Here is a 27,482-nt window from a genome sequence, read left to right as displayed (position 1 = left end):
ACTCGGTGGCGGCCTCTGCGTAATTATGTGCGCCTCGATTGAAATAACCAGCTGAACCCAACATGAACGTACTGCTGCACCGCTCAGACAGCTTCCACATCTTCTCGCTGGAGGTCTGAGCCTGATATCAGTGCTAATGATCAGGCTTTATGAAGAGCGGGAGCTGTGAGATGTTAATTGTCGGGGGCCGTGCGAGCGCTGAGGCTCCAGGACGTCGTGAGCAGCACAAGTATGGAAACTTGGTGTTCGGAGTAAACGGCAACGGCCTCCCTATAATTATTTAGCGCTGAATAAATGAAAAGCAGCTGCTGAGTTGATGGTATTCTGCTGAAGACGCATGTGAGTGTGTGTGCGTGTGTGTATGTGTGTGTGAACGGTGCAGCCACACATACTCGGCTCTAATCATACGTTCTGCACGTCCAGCGGAAAAGAAAAGGCCCCTTTTGCCCCCACGCTCTACACTTTATCTCAGAAATCTACGTAGTAAGGAGTAAGGCTCTACTGCCATAACATTAAAACCTCATATATATGCCTCGTATAGTGTAGCCCCCCAATGCCATCCACAAAGCTCTGACCCGCTGAGACCTGGACTCTAGAAGACCTCTGAACAGACGTCCTGTAGGTGTGTGAGGTGGCACCTCCATGAGCATCAGTGAGTCTGGGGTGCCCATACTGTCCTCCCTTGAAGCACTTTTGGTTGGTACTGACCGCTGCAAAAACAACACCCACAAGACCTGCTTGCTGATGTTCTGGAGATGTTCTGACCCAGTCATTGTCTAAAACATCACAGTTTGGTTTTAGATTCTTAAGCTTGTCCATTTTTCCTGCTTCAGCACCTTCATCACCTTCAAGAACTGACCGTTCACTCACTGACTGATATGTAGCTCCACCCCTCGCCTCGACAGACAGGAGCCACTGGACCCAGATCATCATTCTTCACTTCAGCTGTCAGTGGTTTTAATGTTATGGCTGATGGAGTAAACAGTAAACACTTGCAATGGTATCCCAGGTGGTTTCAAAGGTGTTGCTTCCATGTCTGTATTGCTGCATTTTCTCAATAATATACCAGATGGTTGCTTGGCTGTTGCTAGGTGGATGTTATGGTCAGTGGTTTCTGATGGTATCCCAGGAGGATTCAAGGGTGTTGCCACCCTGTTTGTTTAGGTTTAAATGCCGTATTAAAGATAGACAACGCAGTCTTTCTTGTTAGATGCACTGTGTTTTTTGTTTCTATGTGGATGCTATGGTACCCCAGGTGTTTGCTAAGTGGGTGATGCTAAGAGTATCCCAGGTGGCTTCAAGGGTGTTGCTACCATGTTTTTACCACTGTATAAAAGAGGGGCGGAGCTTTGGCTCTTGTTGGATGGACTGTGTTTTTTTCAGATGTTAGATTTGGTGGTTGCTAGACGTTTCCATGAGGATTCTACGGTACCCCAGGTGTTTGCTAAGTGGGTGATGCTAAGAGTATCCCAGGTGGCTTCAAGGGTGTTGCTACCATGTTTCCTTTGGTTCTTGTTGGATGCGCTGTGTTTTTTTCCTGATTTTCATTCAGAGCAGTTTGGATCAGTTAGAGCTCGTTGCTGTTTTATCCAATCAGTGATGTGTGACTGATATTCCTGTTCAGGTGTTTGTTGTTCAGAATAAGAGCTTCTGACAGAATGACCAGGTTGATGAACGTGAGGCAGCTGAAGGAATATCTACAGAGTAGCACTGTCTCAGCTCTCAGGTTCAGATGTATGTGGGTGAATTCCTATTTATGAGTCAGTCTCTCCTGAGGAGCGTCTGAGGAGCAGACTAGCAGCCCTGACCAAGCCGGAATTTCCTTCATTTCTATCTATCTATTCTATCTATCTGTGAAATGATAGAATAAGCAAAAGCCGCTGGTCTGAGCCCAGGGCAGGCTGACTCACCGGGGTTACTGAAGATTCCGTTATTGCTGTAGTTGGCCGAATCTGATGATGACACGGACTCTCCATTTCCACCAGCGTGAGGTTTCTGAAACTGAAAAAAAGGAAAAACGAGCAGAACGTCTGAGAGTGCTGTTCTTCTGGACATAACATCTAGTGACAGTGGGTGACATCATGTTAAACAAGCTCCAGCTATAACCTTTAATGTGGTCTACAAGCTGGTGAAGAGCAAAGCTAAATGAGGTTCCTTCAAGAGCTCCACTTAAGCCTACAACCTGCTGAGATGTTCTACTGCCATACACTGGTGTTCAGGAGCTGTGCAGGACGTGCTTGAGGGATCTGCCACCTTCTATTGTTGGTGGAGAACCACAAACAATGGCTCAATCTGCCAGCAAGACACTTCACTACAGCAGTGAGGGCATGGGAGGGGATGTTGGATGGATCATCACCACCCCACCTCATCCCAAAAGTACTGGACCATCATTCCAGAGAATGTAGTTCTTCCACTGCTCTACAGCTCAATGCTGGGGGGCTTTATTATACCCCTCTAGTCCACGCCTGGAATTAGACAGCATGGTGCCAATAGCTTTAGAGACTCCTATTCTATTGGCAGTACACCCAGAAGGGGTGTCCACAAACTTTTGGACATATAGTGTATCTATAATGGATAAAGCAAATGTCCTGCCAGTGGTTCCACACACACACACACACACACACACACAGCCAGACTGTACCATGTGCTCCAGTATGGCGGTGTTGGAGTAGATGGGCTGTGAGTGGACGCTGCTGCAGAGCTGCTGGAAGGGGTCGTCCATGTAGGTGTTGGATGTGGGGAACCGGCGGATCTTCAGGCCACTGAGGGAGAGAGGAAATAAGGATTGGAAAGAGGATGAGGAAAGTGTGCGTGTGTGTGTGTGTGTGTGTGTGTGTGTGGGTGTGTGGGTGTGTGTGTGTACCTCAGTGACTCGTGGCTGGTGTGTTGGTATGGAGAGCCAACAGCAGTGGAACTCCCATCCTGCAGGAGCTGAACCCACTGCTCTTTATCATCAGAACAGCTGGCCTAACACACACACACACACACACACAATGAAAGACAGCCAACAGCCATATAACATTAGAATCAACCCTAACATACCCAAAGTCAGTGGTCAGTAAGGGTGTTTACGGATTGTTCTGGTCAGTACCTCTAGAACGGCCACCTGGTCTCCGTGCTGCAGGATGGTGATGCGGTAGGCGTGCGCCGTGTCTGGACCGGGCCGGACCTCGCTGCCCCGCAGCTGGACCGTATACTGAGGGGTGTCCTCACACACGTCATCACGAAACATCTTCAGAACACCGTCCTCCACCTTACACCACAGAGACTGCCACTGACAGTTCATCAACACATTCAGATACCCAGCTACAGCAGAGAGAGAGAGAGATATAGACAGAGAGAGAGAGAGGGGGGGGGGGGGCAGAGAGAGAGAGAGAGAGAGAGAGGGAGAGAGAGAGGGAGAGAGAGGGGGGGGCAGAGAGAGAGAGAGAGAGAGAGAGAGAGAGAGAGAAAGGGAGAGAGAGGGAGAGAGAGAGAGAGAGGGGGGGGGCAGAGAGAGAGAGAGAGAGAGAGAGAGACAGGGAGAGATGTGAATGAAACTGAACAATAAAGTAATAACAGTAATACTCTTTGTGTCCAAATGTTTGTGGACACTCCCTCCTTGTAATGCATTCATCTACATTAATTAGCACCAGTTGCTGACACAAATGTGCAAATGCACACACGCACAGCTTGTCTAGTCTCTGTAGAGAAGTACTGCCAATAGAATAGGACTCTCTGCAGGAGCAGATCAACATCATGACCCTATTGGCATCATACTGCCAGGGGTGGGCTAGTAGAGGGGTGTAAAGCCCCCCAGTAGCATTGAGCTGTGGAGCAGTGGAAGAACTGTGTTCTCTGGAATGATGGTGGTGGGGTTGTGGTCAATCATCCAACATCCTGACATCACTAACACTTTTGTCATAGAATGCAATCAATCAAATCCCCACAGCAATGTTCCTCCACAATCTAGTAGAAAGTCTTCTTCTCTGGACAGTAGAGACAGTTACTCCAACAAAAGCAGAATCAGCTCTTTAATACCCTTGAATTCAGAAGAAACAGTGAATGAGCAGGTGTCCCAATACTTTTGTCTTTGTAGTGTTGTCCTTGAGTTGTCATGGCTCTGTATTGTATAGCAGTACTGCAGCACTGAGGGTGACCCCCTCACACCCTCACCGTAAAGGTGACAATTGAATCTCAGAGGAATCTCTCTCCACACAACGGGCCCAGTGTGCCGTGTCCTGAGAGGAATGCTGGGAATTTAGGCCGTAGCGGAGGACGCCACAACACTGACCAAACAGATGGCCAGAGTTATGAAATCATGGTGGATCGGACGAGGACTGTAGTCATCATCGTTTATAACAGCTGTAGAGTGTCTGTGTGCATGTGAGTGTGTGTGTGTGTGGACAATCACATTGAACACACTATCGTTTACACACTAGAGACTGTACTGACTACCTCAAGGGGGCGCTATACGAAACTGCAACTTTCACGACAAATGAAATAAACCATGATGTATGAACTTGGGGGGGGGGGGTTTGCTTAAGATGAGATAAGATAGTCCCACAGTGGGGAAATTCTCAAATTACTCACTCACATTCAACATACTGTCCACAAGAGGGCGCTCTTAGAACTGCTGTAGAAGCTTTAATAATCCCTTTTTTTCTATTTTATTATCTTGGAAATTATGTTTATTGTAATTTTGTGTACAGTGCCTTTTGCTTTTATAAATGCAATTATGGTCAATAGAGTTTTTTTTAGAGAATTTACATAAAAAAAACAATAAGCAATTGCATAAACATTCACCCCCTTCAAAGTGACCAAGCTAATTGAACAGAGCTTGTGTGTAAAAACTTGCTTTGCCAGTATGGATGGGTCAAAGTTGACCACCAGTTTCCTAGTTTATTAATATTAGCGTAAATTTCGAACACTAACGCAGCTCGGATCAAAGGTTCTCAGCTCTACTGGTGGTTGTGTGTGGGGAACAGAACCGGGACGGGGAATACGGCCTCACCTCTGTCTTTATCTTTATTGATCTCCATGCTGCTGACAGCAGACGGAAGTCCAGACAGCGTTTCCTCATCTGAGTCGGTGTGGAGGACTGTGCTTGACTAGAGAGACAGACAGAGAGATAAAGTCAATACTGACTCTGTTAGACTACCGGTTCCACAAACTCTTGGTTCTAGATACCCTCCCCCAGTCAGAGCTGTGGTTCTACAGTGGAGGTGAAGGGAAGCAGACGTCTGAAGCTCTACTAAAAGCTCCTCACAGAAAGTTCTTCACCTAATGGTGATGAAGACGCTTCCTGATGCCTGAGACACGGTTCTACCAGAGTTCTGAGAAGAGCTCGGCTCTAGAACCTGCTTTTAAAATCAGATCATTAAAATGGTGGAGGGATACATGCTGCAGGGTGTAGTGCAGCTACAGAAAGTAGTCCCTAAAACTGGATTAGTTCAGATTCTCTATTCACTATTTTACCTTCATCATCATCATCATCATCATCATCATCATTCCATATAAAACTCAGAAGACTCGTGTAGCTGCAATGGTGGGTTTGGAGAGGAGATAAATTATGGGCTGTATCTATGTTGTTGTAGTCATGGCGACCAATGCCTGATTCCATTCACCTCCACTGTAGAGATCAGAGTAGGTCAGTCCAGTACACTCAGAGGAGGCTGTGTGTGTGTGAGAGCTCACCCTGCAAGAGTCCAGTCTCTCACTCTTCAGTAAAGATAAGGAACTTTGGGATTCTGGTTCAAAATACGAAGAGCCGCTGAGTTCCTCAATGATCTGCAGGTGCACACACACAATAACAGCACACATATATCATGTTTATTCATTACCTGTCTGCCTGTCTGTCTGCCTGTCTGTCTGTCTGTCTGTCTGTCTGCCTGCCTGTCTGTCTGTCTGTCTGTCTGCGTGTGTATGTACTGGTATAGGCAGGTATCTGACCTTTCTCCACTCCTCAGCCTGGCTGCAGCTCTGGAAGCCCATGATGACCGTGTCGGAGCCGGACACTACCTTCAGCTCATGCTGCATCTTCTTACTGTGCTTGGATTTATAGACCACCTGGCAGCCCCTCAGATTCATCTCCAGCAGAGGGTGGAGGTCTTTAGCACACTTAAAACACTGAAAACACAACACACACACGCAAACACACACACACACACACACACACACACAAACACACACACACACAGAGAAGCCACTTATTCAACACTCCAGTCCCGAAGCTCTGCACTACTCTGGCTATTATGTAGTAGCAGTGTTAGTAGTAGTGTTAGTAGTAGTGTTAGTAGTTAATAATAATAGTAGTGTTAGTGTTAGTAGTAGTGTTAGTAGGGTTAGTAGTAGTGTTAGTGTTAGTAGTAGTGTTAGTAGTTAATAATAGTAGTGTTAGTAGTAGTGTTAGTGTTAGTAGTAGTGTTAGTAGTAGTGTTAGTAGTTAATAATAGTAGTGTTAGTAGTAGTGTTAGTAGTTAATAATAGTAGTGTTAGTAGTAGTGTTAGTGTTAGTAGTAGTGTTAGTAGGGTTAGTAGTAGTGTTAGTGTTAGTAGTAGTGTTAGTAGGGTTAGTAGTAGTGTTAGTGTTAGTAGTAGTGTTAGTGTTAGTAGTAGTGTTAGTAGTTAATAATAGTAGTGTTAGTAGTAGTGTTAGTGTTAGTAGTAGTGTTAGTAGTTAATAATAGTAGTGTTAGTAGTAGTGTTAGTAGTTAATAATAGTAGTGTTAGTAGTAGTGTTAGTGTTAGTAGTAGTGTTAGTAGGGTTAGTAGTAGTGTTAGTGTTAGTAGTAGTGTTAGTAGGGTTAGTAGTAGTGTTAGTGTTAGTAGTAGTGTTAGTGTTAGTAGTAGTGTTAGTAGTTAATAATAGTAGTGTTAGTAGTAGTGTTAGTGTTAGTAGTAGTAGTAGTGTTAGTGTTAGTAGTAGTGTTAGTAGGGTTAGTAGTAGTGTTAGTGTTAGTAGTAGTGTTAGTGTTAGTAGTAGTGTTAGTAGTTAATAATAGTAGTGTTAGTAGTAGTGTTAGTGTTAGTAGTAGTGTTAGTGTTAGTAGTAGTGTTAGTGTTAGTAGTAGTGTTAGTAGTTAATAATAGTAGTGTTAGTAGTAGTGTTAGTAGTTAATAATAGTAGTGTTAGTAGTAGTGTTAGTAGTAACAGCGGTAGTGTTAGTGAAGAGTGGCTGCAGGGAGTTCTCACCAGCAGTGAGCTGTGTTTGATGATGAAGAGCTGACGGGTCCACTGGCCGAGCCACTTCTTCCTCCACAGGTATCCGCAGATGCGGGACTCGGGGACGGGTCGGAGGCAGGGCTGGGACGCGCTCCACTGGATATAATGCGCTCGATCCTTCACGAAATCCTCCTCCTCGTCCTCCTCTCCATACGACTCGTAGTGACTGCTGTCAGAGTCCAGTTTATCTGAGAGGAGCAGAATCAGAACCAGCGGTTGAATTCAGTTCTGATGAAATTCTGTTCCTCTGTCCTCCACAGCGCTCAGCGTTTACAGCACAGAGCCGTGGGCTGACCCAGACTGACCTGTAGACTGACTGGCCGGAACAAAAGGCTCTGCTTCTTCATAACAGTCATCATCTTCCTCTAAACCTTCTGGAGGGTGTGGGGGCACAACAGGACCTAGAGACTGAACACACACACACACACACACACAAAGAAAGCCCATTGTTTTTAGATTGGAGCTAAGCACCCAAAATAGAATCTCCATAAAAGTAAATTATCATCATCATCATCATCATCATCATCATCGTCGCTCAGCACATGATCAGGTCATTCTAAATGCAGCCCCTGAATGAAGTGTGAGGACTGGAACTACAAGACCTCACACTTCAGACCTCACTCTATAAAGACTGAGGACAGTTTGCCACTAGCTGGCAGATTCAGAAGGTCAGATATCACATGTGGGTCATTCTCACAAACTATGGTCCAGATGATGTAATATTTGAGGGTCATAATAACTCTGGAGATTAATTTTCATACAGTGTAATCGATCAGTGGGGGCTTTGTATGGGCTATGTATCTTATAGTTATATTTTTCATTTTATTAATATTTGCATTTTTGCATATATTTTTGCAACATTTACATATATCTCATTATCAATATTTGACCAATATTAATAATATAATAATATATAATATAAATATATAATATAATAATGCTTTTTTCATTTGACCCAACAATATATTATTTTATTTATATTTATAAGCATTTTAATACTTTATTTTTAATATATTTACTTTAACAACAGTACACACAATAAAATGACAACAATAAAAAACACTTTAAACAATACCCAATGAATCATTATTATATATTTAAAAAAAAAGAATTATTTGAATACATAGTATTTAAATAATTATCCAAAATAGGTACTACAATAATTATTGGACCAGGCCTCACTGTTAGTGTGTCCTTAAACATCACTGGGTTTCTTTATCACTGTTGGATGTGATGTTTTTTAATATCATATGATGTATGTGTGCAGTGCATGCTGGGGACTGTAGTGAGGTACAGCGCTGTGAATCCTGTTATCCTGCAGTGTAGAATATTATATAACATAACAGGCAACATATTACAGGCTCAGTTTAGAACTGACCGCCCCTTTAAGCTTCGGCCTACGGTCAGTCAGAGGCAATTATCATAAACGTGAGGTCGGCTTTAGAGCAGAGGCACAGCACAGCCCTAAATATCCTCAGATCTGTCTGATCGGATTCTCCTCAGAGAGAGAGAGACTTCCTGGAAGTACAGAAAATGTGCAGTCAGAGATGATATCTTTTACATATGGGAGCCGAACCCGTCCTAAATACAGCACCGGCTTACAGGAAACACAGAGAGAGAGAGACAGAGAGAGAGAGAGAGAGAGAGACAGAGAGAGGGAGAGACACAGAGAGAGAGAGAGAGAGAGTGCAGTCCTGCAGACCCAGTGTGCAGACCGGTCTCTGAAAGGTCAGTGTAAAGGCACCAGCGCTGTGGTTTTCTGCCCTCTGCTCATTTATTGGTGCTCTGACATTTCTCAGGCTAACGTTAGCAAAAGATACCGTCTTAATGCTGCAGCTGAACATAACCAACACACACGCTGTGGACAAAAGTATTGGGACACCTGCTCATTCATTGTTTCTTCTGAAATCAATGTTATTAAAAGAGCTGATCCTGCTTCTGTTGGAGTAACTGTCTCTACTTTCCAGAGAAGAAGACTTTCTACTAGATTTTGGAGCAGAGCATTGCTGTGAGTATTTGATTGTATTCAGCCACAAGAGCATTAGTGACTTATCTCAAGTACTGGATGGAGCTCCTCCACCATCATCCCAGAGAACACAGTTCTTCCACTGCTCCACAGCTCCTCAATGCTGGGGGGCTTTATACCCCTCTAGCCCACGCCTGGCATTAGGCAGCATGGTGGCAATAGGGGCATGTTTACTGTTTATGTTGATCTGCTCCAGAGGGTCCTATTCTATTGGCAGTACTTCTTCTCTACAGGGACCGGCTCGGGGTTGGCTCAGTCTGCTCTGTGTCATGAGGTAATCAGAGCTTTAATCTTCAGAGGTGAAGATGTGTGTGTGTGTGTGTGTGTGTGCAAATGCTTCACATTCCCCTCTCCCACATCAGAGTTTGTATGAAATATGAAATCTGGTGGTCAGCCCCGCCCCCCTCTCTCTCTCCTTCTCCCTCACACTCGGTCTCTCTTACACCCGCTCTGTCCATCCAGTCAATTATCTCTCATCCCTTTCCCCATTCCCAAACACACACACACACACACACGTGTTTCATGTCCTGTTCACAGATGTGTATCTGGAGGATCTGAAGCCGTGCTCCGCCCTCAGCGAACGGAAAGAATGAAAATATGCAGGAGATAAAAAGAAGAATAAACAGACAGAAAAATGCAGTCATCCACCCCCCCTCCTCCACCCCCTTCTCCACCCCCTCCTCCACCCCTTCACCACCTAGAGAGAGAGAGAGAGAATTAATAACGCTCTAAATGTAGGTATTGTGATATAGACTGAGGAGGAGGAGCTACAGTCTCTCATTAGGGTGAATATTATTAATTCTCTAAATGTAGGTATTGTGATATACACTGAGGAGGCGGAGCTACAGAGTAGCCTACTTTTGGGATACTCTGGGCTATACAGACAAAAGTATTGGGACACCCTTAATCACTTAATCACTGACTTCAGGTGTCTGATTCAGTCCCATTCAGCTACAGGTGCATAAATCCAGCCTCTAGTCCTGCAGTCTGTCTTTCTTCCACACATCAGTGAAAGAACGGGAGGTTCTGAAGAGCTCACTGAACTCCAGCGTGGTTCTGTATGTAATAGGAGACACCGCTGCACCAACAACAACAAGTCAGCTGGTGAAATCTCCTCCCTCCTAGATCTTCCTCCATCAGCTGTGGGTGGTGTTATTATTGAACAGTGGAAGAGTTTAGGAGGAACAGCTCACAGAGAGCAGCTCAGCCACCGAGTGTCTGTCAGACCACGTAAAGTTACAGAGCGGGGTCAGGGCCGAGTGCTGAGCTCAGAGCAGAGTGCAGAAAAGCCTCCAACTGACTCAGTAACTGCAGCAGAGCTCCAGACCTGCTGCTGCTGGTAGAGCTTAGAGCAAAGAGTGACCGGCTCCAGATTAATGTCAATGGGTTTAGAAAGGGAGGTCAGAAAAGCTCCTGTAGGTGTAAATGTGTAGGTGTCCAAATACTTTTGTCTGTATAGTGTAACAGGCGTGTTACGTGCCCAGGCCATTGGCCCAAAACGACTAAACCCACATGTAAGTTGGCACGACTTTGCCAATGACCTCAGCGTCCCTGCGGGTCGGCTCCACGTTGTTGTACTTCCTTTCCCCCGTGTGGGTGTTCTATCACCCCATCTCCCTATCGCTCCATCGCGAGGCCTCTGTATCCCTCCATCACGTAGACAGACATAATTACCCACGCAAACGTCCACTTCCTCTTCTCTGACCACTTCTCGGCCAATGAGGTCACGGCGCCAGGCCTTCAAGATGGGCCTCTAGAATAAACACGGCATTTCCTCTCTCAGCCCCTCCCCCATGTAATGCCTGAACGGGAGTCTGACTGAGTCGCGGGAAACAGGTTCCAACCGCTAACTCGCTAATTAGCGCTGAAGTCCGGCTGCACTTTCCGAAGATGGGACGGAATGACCACACAAGGAAAAGTAACACTACCCAGTGGTGTTAAGGTCAAGTGCTCTACTCTTATTGGTCAATACTTTGCTTAACGATCTCGATATACAATACACTATATGGACAAAAGTATTGGGACACATGCTCATTTCTTCTGAAATCAAGGGAATTAGAAAGATGTGATCCTGCTGGCTTGGGATCGGGGCGAGTGCAGATCCGGTATCAGCTACCTTAAGCCCAATACAGTTCTGATCCTTTGTTTTTACCGCTGCGCTCTAGCAGAGTGGCCTCTGGCGCCCTCTAGCTACCGTTAACAGACATATTTTCCAGCCAAAGCAGTGAGGTGGATTCTTAGATAGGTAAAGAAACAGGTGAAGGTCTGCAGTGTGGAACTTGAGAACTCTATGGTTCTAAAGCCTTGACTGAGTTTAAGCTGCTTTTCCATGTTTGCAAAATCAAACATCAGTTCAGTTCAGTTAAAAAAAGAATCAGTTCAAAGGAATCGTTGGAGCAAGAGCACTGGGCATCACCACAGCAACAAGGAATATCCTGGAAACTGAGGAGAACCTCTAGACTCTCCAAACAATCCCACACATTTGCTGGTGTGTGTCTGGAAACTCGGCCCAAATCAGATATAAGGATCCTATTCATTATCTGTTATGAGTCATCCTGCCCCAAACAAACCGTTTATTGATGACTCACTCTATACCCCACCACCAACCACCACAATCACACAGCACTACAGCGCCACACACGGCTCTGTGCTCCCAGCTGGGATTCACACTGTCCTTCAAATCCAAATACACACACATAGAAGTGTGTTAGTGTGTGTGACAGTGGGTTCGTCTAGAACATCACAGTTTGGTTCTTCTCAAAATGGCTCAGATTCCATTTGTCCTGCTTCATCACTGTCCTTCATCACCTTCAAGAACTGCCCGTAATATCCACCCCTCGACAGACAGGAGCCACTGGAACCAGGTCAGCAGTGCTGGTCATTTCAGCTGGCAGTGGTTGTAATGTTATGGCAGATCAGGGTTGTTTTTCTGTAATGGCCACTGGAATCAGAGCAGTTCCAGGCCAGTGTTCAACCTTTGCCCTCCAGCTCAACCCTTGGGTGAGAGGCGAGGTCGAGGCCACAGAGCGGGCGCGCTGCAGCTGGGAACGCCGGGATTGGTCAACCACAAAACAGCTCCAACCAAAGCTCGGGGACAACCACTACAGTACTGCCCACATCACTGGCCTGTCATTACACACACAGAGCCTTCAGCCTCCTCGAAATACACAGCACTGCCCACAGAGCCAGAGGGGTACAGTGTCCCTTAAAATACACCCCATAATAGTGACAATACAGCGCCACCCCCCCGTTACCCCCCAGACACACACACACAGGGGGCCTCATAAATGCAGTCTGTAACCATATATAAGGTTGACTGGTCTCATATATACGTATATAGTTAGGTGTTTCTGATAAAGTGGCCAGTTAGTGAAAGCACAAAGTAGGTGTTTCTAATAAATTGGCCAATAAAGAAGCACAAAGTAGGTGTTTCTAATAAACTGGCCAGTAAGGAAGCACAAAGTAGATGTTTCTAATAAAATGGCCAGCGAGTGAAAGCACATGAATAGGTGTTTCTAATTAAATGGCCAATAAGGAAGCAAAAAGTAGGTGTTTCTAGTAAATTGGCCAGTAAGTTGGCAGCACAAGGTAGGTGCTTCTAATAAAATGGCCAGTGAGAAGACAGTAGGGGAGGTAGGGGTTTCTAATAAAATGGCCAGTTAGAGTATAGTATATTATACACATGCCACGACACCAGTAAAAGATCATTAGAACAGTGCGTACCGCGGTCAGTCTCTGAATCTGAACTGGTCAGCGAGGTCATGACTGTTTTTAGACGTCTATAAGTAGAAGCACATTCCCTCCAAATTTAGACCGAAGAGTCTATTCCGGACTCCTGCTCTAACGAACGTGTTCTCGCCTTCGCTGGTTCTTTATTGAATCAAAGCTGGGAGACGGGCTGGAATGTTATTTTGTGATAAAGGTGCTTATTGTTGACGCCCAGCGGGGCTAGATCACGTCCATGACACAATAACACAGCTATTCAGCCCGTTTACATAATAACACATTTCTGGAATTCTGTCTGGATGCAGAAACGCTCCCTCAGCTGCAGTGGCATTTAGAAAGTCGGAGGGCAGCTCCGGCGAACAATGCCGATGGATGGATCGCTCTGCTATGAGGCAGCGTCCAGCCATGTGGCACAAAGCCACTGCAAACCTTCCAACAAGAGCGTACAAACCTGTGGTCCGACTTTCTTCGCTAATCTTAGCACTCAGGACCACCAACCAAGCCATGTTTCACACTACAGCTATGAAGCTAATGGAGGAAACAGGCCCATTAGCTCCTTTCAGGTGTTCGCGAGAAGCACTAAGGTATGTGTTTCTAATAAAGTGGCCAGGGAGGAAGCACAAGGTAGGTGGTCTTACCCCTTTCCGTAGCCATTCAGCAGCGACGGAGGACAGAGTGTGTTCTGCTGGATCCAGGCCCTGAGCTGCTGAGCGTTCCCTGAGATCACTGCCGGGGCCTCCAGAGGGGCAGTTCATTATCATATACTCTGCATCTTCCACTGCAGAAACACACACACACACACACACACACACATACATATAATCTCCCTGTAATCCGGTCTAGACCAGCTAAACCCCCCCCCATGTAAATTATGTAATTATTCATATACAATTACATAATTACATAACTACATATGTTATGCGTTATGTAATGAGTCACACAAACCCTGCCGAGCAACATGCCATCCCTCAGCCTCATCCGTCTGACAGAAAGCAGGATTCTGCATCCCTCTAGTGTTTTCTAACTACAATACCCAGCATGCATTAGCATAGCTGCACATTTATAGGCTAATAAATACAGATATATCAACAAAAAACACATTTTAACAGCTCGCCCCCAAAATCTCACCCAAGGTGCTTTACTTTTTTAAAAGGCCCTACCAAAATCTCACACTGGAGGCTACTTTGGGGGATGTGAGTAGGCCTGTTTACAACAGATAGCAGTGCTGGGGGCTCCTTCCATGTTTTCATGTTTCTCAGACTGCCCCTTTAATTTATCCCAGAATTACATTCCATTACCTTTAGCACTGATAGGTTTGGGTATTTCTTGTTTGTTTGGATGACAGTAATTAATTATAATAATTACCTATTTGTGGCATAAATGTACTAGATTTGTTCATAAAATAACTTTTAATTAATTATTAAATTAAATATAAATATAAAATAAACAAATGCTTCTTACAGAGGCTGATGTGGGATGCACCCACAGTTCCGAGTCTGCGATTCAGTGAATCCACGAGTCAGAAATTATTAAATAAATAAATCTTCTCAGCTCAGTTGTTCAGAACAGAAGAATTCTTAAAATATGAGTCAAAAATGCTTTTATTTGGCACTTTAACGCGAGCGGCGTGCTTTAGAAATGACTGAACGTCTTCCTCAGGGCTGAGGTTTGCCAGCTCTGCCTTGCTGACTCACACACTGCTGCTAACAGCTCTGCCGTCAAGGATGTGAAGACTAGCCGGATGCGGGATACTGCTCTGCACAGCTTAGCTCCTAATTCTTCATCTGTACTGATTTACACTAAATGGACAAAAGTATTGGGACACCTTCTCACTCACTGTTCCTTCTGATATCAAGGGTATTAAAAGAGCTGATCCTGCTGATCCTTTGTTGGAGTAACTGTCTCTACTGTCCAGAAAAGAAGACTTTCAACTAGATTGCTGTGAGGATTTGATTGCATTGAATGAGTGGTGTTAGGGAGGTCAGGATGTTCAATGATGATCATTACCCCAACTTATCCCATCCAAAAATTTAAGATAGAGCACCACCACCATCATTTTAGAGAAGACAGTGCTTCCACAGCTTTATACCCCTCTCGCCCACGCCTGGCATTAGGCAGTATGGAGCCAATAGGTTCATGTTTGTTTGCTCCAGAGAGTCCTATTCTATTGGCAGTTCTTCTCTACAGAGACTAGACAAGCTGTGTGTGTGCATTTGCACATCCGTGTCAGCAAAGGGTGCAACCGCAAGTAGCTGACTGCATTCATTAGAATTAGGGGTGTCCACAAACATTTGGACATATAGTGTACCTTCATAGTCTGGGGACAGCTGGAAGTGAGGCTGGTGCTGCCCCGCTCAGAGACAGGAGGAGGGATGAGGTCATGGGGTACAGCAGCTTTACGACAGCGGAGGAATTTACAGGCCGGCAGCGGCGGCAGGCTTCAGATGGCTGGAGTTTTAGATCTGTCCCGCCTCACCCCTAAATGACCCTACACACTCACACACTCACACACTCACACACACACACACACACACACACTCGTTTAGGCAGAAGTTGATATTCTGAGGGTGAGAGAGGTTCGGGGTGCTTCCTCACTCTTTCAGGATGGATCTGGATCTCACTGGAAACACTTATACTACATGTCCAAAAGTTTGTGGACACCCCAAAGTTGCATCCATTGCTGACACAGATGTGCAAATGCACACACACACACACGCACACACACAGCTCGTCTAGTCCCTGTAAAGACATATGGCCAATACAATAAGATTCTCCATGCTGCCTAATAATGCCAGGCGTGGGCTATAGAGGGGTGTAAAGCCCCCCAGCATTGAGCAGTGGAAGAGCTGTGTTCTCAGGAATGATGGTGGTGGAGCTCCATCCAGTACTTTTGGATGGGATGAGTTGGGGGAGTTCTTGTCGCTGAATACAACCAAATCCTCAAAGCAATGCTCCTACTAGTAGAAAGTCTTCTTCTCTGGACAGTAGAGACAGTTACTTCAACAAAAACAGGAGAAACTCTTTTAATATTGTTGATTTCAGACAAAAACAATGAATGAGCAGCCGTCCAAATACTTTTGGACCATACATTGTATATTGTTTATTATTTAAGTTTGATGGTTTACCTAGTCTACCCACATGACCAGGCTGGTTGACAAGGATGATCAACTAGACCAGACCAGTCCACCAGTATGACCAGCTTGACGAGCAGCTTGGTCAAACTGGTCAATGCTGACAGACCAGCTAGCCCATCGAACTCAAATGAAAATGCTCAGTAGGCTCAGTCACCTGGGGTTTCCTTGTGGTCCTGTAGCTTGGACAGCAGCTCTGAGATGGACTTCTTTTGGGCCTGTGCGATGTAGCTGAGGTTCTCACTGTCCAGAACTAGCAGGAATGTCTGCAGGTCCGAAACCAGCCGGGCCAGAACTGATGAGGGAAACACAATGTCCAGACACAAACATCAGTTCGATGCTAGATGGGTGTGAACACCCTTAAAAATCAGAGTAAGATCATGCGACATGCAGTCATTAAATTAGGAACATCAGGTGACGGCCGTGCTAATCCTCAAAGCTAACCAATTCCCCCAAAACATGCAGCACTGAGGTGATCCGGAGCTGCAAACTTTCATTTCCTGACCTGAGCCGGTCTTAACTAGACGAGTGTGCATTCATTTAGCCAAACCAAATTACCTTTTCAGCTATGCACATCACAACACACACACACACAAACACACACTTTTGTGTAAAGACAGATAACCTGATCCGTACTGAAGGTGACCCAACAAAGCCCAACATTCAGAGCTGCTGATTCTTATATGTCCACAAACAGCCTAGAAACCACTTAGCATCACCAACTTATCACAACAGCCTAGCAACCATTACAGAATCCATCTGGAAAAAAATACAGCGCATCCAACAAGAACCAAAGCCTCCATCTTTTCTACAGAAGCAAAAAAATGGTAGCTCACAGAAAGAAAGCTCTGCTGATGGATTCTACACCCTGATCAAGTTAACAGTGTAAACACACACCACCATAATTCCTCCTGAGGCACCAGTATACACACACCCAACCAGTACATTTGAGTGGAGTGATCCCTAGCCCACATAATGAATAATGTCCATGTGGGGCCTGTATGGGTCGTCCAACTGGGCACCAGGACGTTATGCCTAGGGTTCCATGTTGGCCCCACATATGGATGACCACCAGGGTCAGTGATGGGACCAGCATTACTGGGTTAAACATGGGCCCCGTTCTTATTTACGCTCCCCTGCATCTGTTCTGATGGGATCTGGAGCTTCCACAGTAAAAGCTCTCTCACTGCTGAGAGACAGGATCTAGAACGATGGGATTAGTGGACTAGAACCTCTGTACAGTGTAGCTTTATATATTTATATCTTCAGAACATCAACAACAAGTCGCGACAGTTCCTTATTGAAGCCGAGGCTCCGAACACAGTCCAGTTGTTGTGATGGGAGTGAATGGCGTCTGAATGGGGCTCTGTGGAGAGGCTCTGAAAGAGCTGAATGAACTCTCAGAATCATCACAAAACTATTGTTGATTCATAACTCATAGTTTAGAAAGTAAACACACACACACTGACAAAGACCCGCTCTCTCTCCTCACTCACACACACATACACACATTCATACAGCTCCACACACACACACACACACACCTACGAGCATGCACACACGCTCACACGCTGCAGGCCGAGATGAAAGCGGCCTCACAATGAACAGTAGCCGGTGGAGTTGTTTGGAGGTTGTTTCTCCCCCACCCTCCCATCACCCGGTTCCTCTCTGTAATCTCTCTGTTTGTGTTTTCTTCTGGAGGAACTTTGATCATCCCCTCTTTCAGGGACGTAACTCTTTAAGGCTGATGTCCCAGAAGCTTCTCAGGACCATCAAGCTGCAACCACTGACAGTGTAACAGTACGCGCCCACTTGCAATGTTTTCCAGGCATTTCCAGCCATCTCAGATCTCTCGGTTTGCCAGGTGTGGGAGTGTCTGTCTGCATGGTTGTAGTGTCTACTGTGCAGTCTCTAATGCGTAGTCTGTACTGTGTAGTCTGTACTGTGTCGTCTGTACTGTGTCGTCTGTATGGTGCAGGCTCTAATTTGTAGTCTGTACAGTGTAGTCTGTACTGTGTAGTCTCTAATGCATAGACTGTACTGTGTCATCTGTGTGGTGTAGTGTCTACTGTGTAGTCTGTACTGTGTAGTCTGTACTGTGTAGTCTGTGTGGTGTAGTCTCTAATGTGTAGTCTGTACTGTGTAGTCTGTACTGTGTAGTCTGTATGGTGTAGTGTCTACTGTGTAGTCTGTACTGTGTAGTCTGTATGGTGTAGGCTCTAATTTGTAGTCTGTACAGTGTAGTCTGTACTGTGTAGTCTCTAATACATAGACTGTACTGTGTCATCTGTGTGGTGTAGTCTCTAATGTGTAGGCTGTACTGTGTAGTCTGTACTGTGTAGTCTGTATGGTGTAGTTTGTATGGTGTAGTCTGTACTGTGTAGGCTGTACTGTGTAGTCTGTACTGTGTCATCTGTGTGGTGTAGTCTCTAATGTGTAGTCTGTACTGTGTAGCCTGTACTGTGTAGTCTGTATGGTGTAGTCTGTACTGTGTAGTCTGTATGGTGTAGTCTGTACTGTGTAGTCTGTACTGTGTAGTCTGTATGGTGTAGTGTCTACTGTGTAGTCTGTACTGTGTAGTCTGTATGGTGTAGGCTCTAATTTGTAGTCTGTACAGTGTAGTCTGTACTGTGTAGTCTCTAATGCATAGACTGTACTGTGTCATCTGTGTGGTGTAGTCTCTAATGTGTAGGCTGTACTGTGTAGTCTGTACTGTGTAGTCTGTATGGTGTAGTTTGTATGGTGTAGTCTGTACTGTGTAGGCTGTACTGTGTAGTCTGTACTGTGTCATCTGTGTGGTGTAGTCTCTAATGTGTAGTCTGTACTGTGTAGCCTGTACTGTGTAGTCTGTATGGTGTAGTCTGTACTGTGTAGTCTGTATGGTGTAGTCTGTACTGTGTAGTCTGTATGGTGTAGTCTCTAATGTGTAGTCTGTACTGTGTAGTCTGTATGGTGTAGTCTGTACTGTGTAGTCTGTATGGTGTAGTCTCTAATGTGTAGTCTGTACTGTGTAGTCTGTATGGTGTAGTCTGTACTGTGTAGTCTGTATGGTGTAGTCTCTAATGTGTAGTCTGTACTGTGTAGTCTGTATGGTGTAGTCTGTACTGTGTAGTCTGTATGGTGTAGTCTCTAATGTGTAGTCTGTACTGTGTAGTCTGTATGGTGTAGTCTCTAATGTGTAGTCTGAACTGTGTAGTCTGTACAGTGTAGTCTGTACTGTGTAGTCTGTACTGTGTAGTCTGTATGGTGTAGTCTCTAATTTGTAGTCTGTACAGTGTAGTCTGTACTGTGTAGTCTCTAATGCATAGACTGTACTGTGTCATCTGTGTGGTGTAGTGTCTACTGTGTAGTCTGTACTGTGTAGTCTGTACTGTGTAGTCTGTATGGTGTAGTCTCTAATTTGTAGTCTGTACTGTGTAATCTCTAATGCATAGACTGTACTGTGTCATCTGTGTGGTGTAGTCTCTAATGTGTAGTCTGTACTGTGTAGTCTGTACTGTGTAGTCTGTATGGTGTAGTCTCTAATTTGTAGTCTGTACTGTGTAATCTCTAATGCATAGACTGTACTGTGTCATCTGTGTGGTGTAGTGTCTACTGTGTAGTCTGTACTGTGTAGTCTGTACTGTGTAGTCTGTATGGTGTAGTCTCTAATTTGTAGTCTGTACTGTGTAATCTCTAATGCATAGACTGTACTGTGTCATCTGTGTGGTGTAGTGTCTACTGTGTAGTCTGTACTGTGTAGTCTGTACTGTGTAGTCTGTATGGTGTAGTCTCTAATTTGTAGTCTGTACTGTGTAATCTCTAATGCATAGACTGTACTGTGTCATCTGTGTGGTGTAGTCTCTAATGTGTAGTCTGTACTGTGTTGTCAGTCTCCTTGGCTCCTTAATGGTGTGCAGTTCTTGTACTCTGAAGATTGACACCTGTATTGTACACTGACCCAGCACTTCACAAGGAGCCCTACACTAACACCACACCGAAAACCTCATCAGCCCCCCCTTCCCACACTGTCTTAAATCAGGCCAGGAGAAAAGACCTGACAGACAGACGGAGAAGCGGCCGAGAGAGACAGAGAGAGAGAGAGAGAGAGAGAGAGAGAGATGTGTGGCTTCTTGTTTGAGGTCTGACTTTCATCCTCGGCCAAACACACACTCGCCTGAAAAGAGGAACACGGGGGCTCGGCTTCAAAGAACCAACAGGAATCCTCACACACTGACCCGACTGATAGCTGCCCCGCAAAAGACTACACAACACAGAGTACTCATCACATACTACACAGCACAGACTACACAATGTAGACTACACAGTATAGACTACACAGTATAGACTACACAACACAGACCACACAGTATAGACTACACAGTATAGACTACACAACACAGACCACACAGTATAGACTACACTGTACAAACTACACAATACAGACCACACAGTATAGACTACACTGTACAAACTACACAATACAGACCACACAGTATAGACTACACTGTACAAATTACACAATACAGACCACACAGTATAGACTACACCGTACAAACTACACAATACAGACCACACAGTATAGACTACACTGTACAAACTACACAACACAGACCACACAGTATAGACTACACCGTACAAACTACACAATACAGACCACACAGTATAGACTACACTGTACAAACTACACAATACAGACCACACAGTATAGACTACACCGTACAAACTACACAATACAGACCACACAGTATAGACTACACTGTACAAACTACACAACACAGACCACACAGTATAGACTACACCGTACAAACTACACAATACAGACCACAGTATAGACTACACCGTACAAACTACACAGTACAGCCTACACTAGATGACAGACAAAACCATATAGACAGAATAGTAGAGACTACACAGTACAGACCACACAGTACAGACAATATAGTATAGACTACACACTACAGACGGCACAGCACAGACTACACAGTAAAGTTTACACAGTACAGGGTACACAACAATACCAGTAACAATTCCTGAGTAAGACTCCTACCTCGACCTGCCCTATCCTAGCTCTGGATAAGAGCTGTAAAAGCTGCAAATGTAAGAAAGACAGACAGATATACAGACAGATTACGACAGAAACCTCACTCTTCCACATTAATATAGAACAGAAAACCCAGCTTTCTACAGATTTTAACAAAAGACCGAAAGTGAACTGAAATATGAACTGCAGTGACACTTTTATGTACAGTGGTATATTTACGTATCATACAGAACAGGGGTGTGACTGTTCTTCACCAAGGCCTGTTCTCTTCCCATCTCCTGCAGCTTTCTCCCAACGCTGTGAACATTTCAGATGACTCCATAAAACCCTGCTGGAGTTATTATCTGAGCAGGAAAGCTTAAGAAAGCTGGATTGTAGTGTGTCCTGCAGCACAAGGGTGTAGTGGTGGTTAAGAGGTTTAGCTGTGGCCACATCTCTCTGGAGTAAACATCGCAATTCCCACGGGTTTATTCAGGGTCAGGCTGCAATGCTCTCCAAACAAACATCACAAAAACACTAGAAATACCAGGAGAACCCAGCCACACCACGACAGTACGGAGCAAAACACAGCGGTGGACGACGGCCTTCAGAGCTCCACTGCTAATGATCCAGAAAGACCCACTTCCTTTAATATCGGCAGCTTTTAAAGAACACACAAAAGTATGCACACAAGTCGCCGGCTTCTGCTTCTGGTTCTAGCTCTGCTAAAGTATGTCTGTCCATGAGAACAGAGCGTCAGAACTCTGTTAAAAATATCTGCAAAGATGAAAGGTTCTAGATAACCTCACCCAGTCAGAGCTTCAGAGACCTCTGAAGCTCTACTAAAAGCTCCTCACAGAAAGTTCTTCACCTAATGGTGATGAAGACGCTGCCTGATGCCTGAGACACTGTTCTACCAGAGTTCTGAGAAGAGTTCGGCTCTAGAACCTGCTTTTAAAATCAGATCATTAAAATGGTGGAGGGATACATGCTGCAGGGTGTAGTGCGGCTACAGAAAGTAGTCCCTAAAGAGAACTGCATTAGTTCAGATTCTCCACTATTTTACCCTCATCATCATCATCATCCTCATCATTCCATATACACTATATGGACAAAAGTATTGGGACACCTGCCCATTCATTGTTTCTTCTGAAATCACAGGTATTAAAGAGTTGATCCTGCTTTTGTTGGAGTAACTGTCTCTACTGTCCAGTGAAGCTGTGAGGATTTGATTGTATTCAGCCACAAGAGCGTTAGTGAGGTCAGGAGTAATGGATGGAGCTCCACCACTATCATTCCAGAGCTCCACAGCTCAATGCTGGGGGGCTTCATACCCCTCTACTAGCCCACGCCTGGCATTAGGCAACATGGTTCCAGATAGAGTGTCCAGAGAGTCCTATTCTAGACATCTGCACATCTGTATCAGCAATGGGTGCAACTTAAAGTAGCTGAATGTATTCATTAGAAAGGGTGTCCATAAACTTTTGGACATATAATGAAAGCAGGCAGTGTAAACAGTGCGGTGCAGATTAGCTGGGTTGAGCTTTTACAGGGGGGAGAAAAGTGTGGACAGGTTTTCATTACAGCAAAGCAAACATCAGCCTTCAGACCTGACAGATTTGGCGCTGGCCCGCTAACGGCTAACTCATTAAATAAACAGCTAACTCATTCTATAAACAGTGGCTCTAACCAGATGTCAATGCCTCACTAAGGACGAGACCTTCCAGCATTCGGACCAAGGTCTCTCTCTCTCTCTTCCTTCTACACACTTTCATTCACTACTCTTGGCGCTAGCAGCTCCAGTCGTTCTACACAGACGCACAGCGGCCTCAGTCGTCTTGTCCCAAGAGGTCAAATGTTCAAATATGGGATTATCTGAGGTGAAACTCAAATTTCCATCATTACAACATGCGCAGCCCACCAGCTGAGACGCGTTCAGCGTCTGAGGTTTGGCGTCTTTAGCTTCACATTGGGGATACAAGGCTAATGTTGTGCAGTAAGCTGGGGTCGCATGGTCAAGCTGGTAAAGCTAGTTGACCAGTTTACCTCCTAGACCAACGTAGGGTACATTTTTGCTGGAGTTTAATGGTTTAACTGGTCTACCAAAGCTAATTAATCAGCAGGACCAAGCTAGTCAACCAGTATGACCATCATAACCAAAGATGTTCACCAGTTTGACCTTTATAACCATACTGGTCATCCATCATGACCAAGCTAGTCAACCAGTATGACCATCATGACCAAGCTAGTCAACCAGTATGACCATAGTGAACAAAGCTTTCCACCAGTTGGACCAAGCTTGCTGACCAGCATGACCATCATGACCAAGTTCGTCCACCACTTTGACCTAGCTTGACCATCTAAGACCAGCTTAGACCTTGTAAACCTGTGACCAGTACAAACTGGTCTTGAGCTGGATTTTGTAGTAGGACTGGCTTTCAACTGTTGTCCTTAAAGCACATCACATCTATTGGGCACACACACACACACACACACACACACACACACACACACACACACACACAAACACACACACACACACACACTCCTCTGTACCCCTCTGCTCGCTGTTCTTCTCCTGAGACATGTTCTCTCTTAGTGGAGCGAAAAGTTCAGCCTCTCTAATTTCCTGTCCTGCTGTTATCTCCCACTGTCCTCCACCTTAACACACACACACACACACACACACACACCGCTGGCACATCTCCACCTGATGATGTCATTCCCCCTCAGTATCATTCTTCTGTAATGAGTTCATACAGTACAGCTTTGCTCATAAGTGGAAGAACGAGGTAGGTGTTTCCAATAAAGTGGCCAGTGAGTGGAAGCACAAGGTAGGTGTTTCCAATAAAGTGGCCAGTGAGTGGAAGCACAAGGTAGGTGTTTCCAATAAAGTGGCCAGTGAGTGGAAGCACAAGGTAGGTGTTTCTAATAAAGTGGCCAGTGAGTGGAAGCACAAGGTAGGTGTTTCTAATAAAGTGGCCAGTGAGGAAGCACGGTAGACAGAGCTGCAGGCTATCTGAATCAGTCAGAAGCTCATTAAAGTTTCTCTGGGCATCTGCTAACTACATTACAGAGACGCACCACGAGTGTGTGAGAGAGTGTGAGTGTGTGTGTGTGTGTGTGTGTGTGTGACATGATTCATGCTAACACACAGTGTGTTTCTAAACACACCACAGTGACTCCATTCATGCTTAATGTAGAGACGGCCTCATTATACAGCTGTCTCTCTCTCTCTCTCTCTCTCTCTCTCTGCTGTAACACCGCTGCCCCGGGTGCAGGGGCGTCATCGACATTTCGGAAATGCCTCGGACTCCCACTCTATTCTTGGTTTGGCCTCAGAGAGACGTTTCTGTCTTAAAAGAAACGGATCAAATAACTGCTGCACTATTTTGACCCCTTTACTGACCGACTGACCCCAACTGCCCCACAGACACGAGTGAGTAGAGGGCGAGCGGGGAGAGAGGGGGGAGATAATAATAATAAATTAGGCAGCAGAACACTAAAGGCTTCTCTGTTGTGGTGGATAAGATCGGGCTCTGATTTGGCTGCAGTAGATCATCCTATTCTGTAATGACTGTAAAGAGGAGGCTGGAATTCTGGCTACTGAGCGCTGGTTGGCTGGAATTCTGGCTACTGAGCGCTGATTGGCTGGTACTGTAGCTACTGAGCACTGGTTGGCTGGCATCCTGGCTACTGAGCGCTGGTTGGCTGGAATTCTGGCTACTGAGCGCTGGTTGGCTGGAATTCTGGCTACTGAGCGCTGGTTGGCTGGAATTCTGGCTACTGAGCGCTGATTGGCTGGTACTGTAGCTATTGAGCACTGGTTGGCTGGAATTCTGGCTACTGAGCGCTGGTTGGCTGGAATTCTGGCTACTGAGCGCTGGTTGGCTGGAATTCTGGCTACTGAGCGCTGATTGGCTGGTACTGTAGCTACTGAGCACTGGTTGGCTGGCATCCTGGCTACTGAGCACTGATTGGCTGGCATCCTGGCTACTGAGCACTGGTTGGCTGGCATCCTGGCTACTGAGCGCTGGTTGGCTGGCATCCTGGCTATTGAGCGCTGGTTGGCTGGCATCCTGGCTACTGAGCGCTGGTTGGCTGGCATTCTAGCTACTGAGCGCTGGTTGGCTGCTACTGTAGCTACTGAGCACTGGTTGGCTGGCATTCTAGCTACTGAGCACTGGTTGGCTGGCATTCTAGCTACTGAGCGCTGGTTGGCTGGCATTCTAGCTACTGAGCACTGGTTGGCTGGCATTCTAGCTACTGAGCGCTGGTTGGCTGCTACTGTAGCTACTGAGCACTGGTTGGCTGGCATTCTAGCTACTGAGCGCTGGTTGGCTGGTATTGTAGCTACTGAGCACTGATTGGCTGGCATCCTGGCTACTGAGTACTGATTGGCTGGGATTCTAGCTACTGAGCACTGATTGGCTGTTTCATTGCTGGTGTTCAATCATATCCAAATGATAACTTTACACAAAAAACTTTAAATCAACCCTTCATGTTGGACTGACTCAGGAGCGCCCTCTAGCGCCTGATCCACCGGGAAGACATTATCAAGTCATTCTTCCCCTCATTACAGGCTCTCAAATACAACAACAAGGGGTGAGAACTGATCAACCAATCAGAATGTGTGGGAGGAGCTAACTGTAACAGTAACGACGCCCCTTTTTACATGAAAGTGAATCTCAGGACGCTTTAAATACCAATAGTGTACCAATAGAGTTCAATAACAGTGTAATAATTAATAGTAGCCTGATAATAATATTAATAATAATAATAATAATAATAATAATAATAATGGGGCACTGAGACAGGGCCGGTGGTCAAGGCCGCCGCCGCAGCAGCTGAAGATTTTTGCAAGCCCAGCAGTGAAAACACAGATGGAGGTGATTAGCGGCTCAGGCCGGCACAGTAGGACCAGATTAAATAAATAAACAGATTAATGAGTAAATAAAACACCAGCCAGAACTGACCTTTCTGTTATTACTGTTGAAGTGAAGCAGAGCACAAATAAGTCTGCCCCGACACAAGAGACTCGAGGCTTGTGTGTGTCAGTAGTGAGTGTGTGTGTTTGTCTGCGGCCTGGTCCTCGAGACGAGCCGGCGAGGCTCTCCGGCCTCTCAGCTGCTGCCTGAAGCAGGAAGGACAGGCCATAGGTATCAAATTCCAGCAGTGGCTGATGGTTGTAGATGGGGGGGGGTCGATATGGCACATCACGATCATCACGATACTTTAGGCCATTTTCATGATATTCAATATTTATCAACTTAGTAATCTCTAGTATCTAGAACCCAGGCCAACTTAGCTCATACCCCCATGTGCATTTAACAGAGCCATGGTGTGGGGGGCGCTGTGGGGGCTCACTGATTGGTGATGTCAGGTGAGGATTAAACACTCTTTTCAGTGAAAGCAATCAAATCCTCACAGCAATGCTCCTGCTTCAAAATCTACACAGTACAATCTGGACAGTCGAGACGGTTACTCCAACAGAAGCAGGATCAGCTCTTTTAATATCCTTGATTTCAGAAGGAACCGGGAACGAGCAGGTGTCCCAATACTTTTGTCGGTGCAGAGCTGGAGATCACTGGTCTAGGCAGACTGGCTGCTTTAAGGTCCGAACTACCACTTTAATAGTGAGCCGAACCCAGCGGACGTCTCACACGCTGAGGTCAGTGGGTCAGTGGAGTCCAGCAGGTCCTCAGACGCTCTAAGTGAAGCTATAAAAAGAAATCAGAAGGGCCATATGCCGGCCGCGCCGCATGAACGCCGTTTCAGAGGATTACTGGCAATCCTTCATTCAGACGCGCCGGCTACACGCGCGACAGCTGAGAGAGCACAAGTGACGCGAGAGCAGCGGCACGAGAGCCGGACACATTCTACACCCTTAAAGCGATAGTTCAGCCTTGTTCAGGGTCAGTCATGTTCAGGGTCTCAAGATGAGCTTCCTTAGATTTAGCACTGGTGCTACGAGGCTAATGTAGCAACTTCCACCATTATCATAATATAGCATAATGCTAACTGCAAGCCTACATCACCACACACCTTCTTAAACTCCAATGACATTTCCGAAATAATACATTTCTAATTTCTAGGCTAAGAACAAAGTTCCCTGGTGCTACGTCGCTAAGCTAGTGTTCTAGCCTATACTGTTAGCATGGCTCGACATGGCTGTAAGAGATTAGTCCACCAGCCATTGATACCGACACCACAGCAAACACAGAAAGCGCAACGCTATCTAGCCTAAGTTTAATCAATAATGTTTAATCAATTAGGCCAATAAACACCTGAGCAACACTTAGCAAAATAAAATACCATAGAAACCACCAATAAATACCTTAGCAGCCACCTGGGACACCAAAGCAACCCCCTGAAATACCATAGCAACTGCAT

At 45.5% G+C, this 27,482-nt stretch overlaps 1 protein-coding gene across 1 annotated transcript in view; it reads right to left on the bottom strand.

The window, feature by feature from the left end:
• Positions 1-27,482, bottom strand: part of LOC140557792 (actin filament-associated protein 1-like 2) — a 37,119-nt gene that overhangs the window by 5,617 nt on the left and 4,020 nt on the right. The window contains exons 2-12 of the mRNA XM_072682574.1: positions 16,245-16,382; positions 13,595-13,734; positions 7,510-7,612; positions 7,175-7,392; positions 5,932-6,108; positions 5,677-5,769; positions 4,994-5,090; positions 3,092-3,306; positions 2,864-2,967; positions 2,642-2,762; positions 1,911-2,001 (exon numbers count right to left, since the gene is read on the bottom strand). Of these exons, the coding sequence (XP_072538675.1) occupies positions 1,911-2,001; positions 2,642-2,762; positions 2,864-2,967; positions 3,092-3,306; positions 4,994-5,090; positions 5,677-5,769; positions 5,932-6,108; positions 7,175-7,392; positions 7,510-7,612; positions 13,595-13,734; positions 16,245-16,382 (1,497 nt within the window). The remainder of the gene's footprint in view (positions 1-1,910; positions 2,002-2,641; positions 2,763-2,863; positions 2,968-3,091; positions 3,307-4,993; positions 5,091-5,676; positions 5,770-5,931; positions 6,109-7,174; positions 7,393-7,509; positions 7,613-13,594; positions 13,735-16,244; positions 16,383-27,482) is intronic.

The sequence above is a fragment of the Salminus brasiliensis genome, chromosome 6 (genome assembly GCF_030463535.1).
Source record: "Salminus brasiliensis chromosome 6, fSalBra1.hap2, whole genome shotgun sequence".
Classification (NCBI taxonomy): Eukaryota; Metazoa; Chordata; class Actinopteri; order Characiformes; family Bryconidae; genus Salminus; species Salminus brasiliensis.
This window is presented reverse-complemented; position numbering and strand designations above follow the sequence as displayed.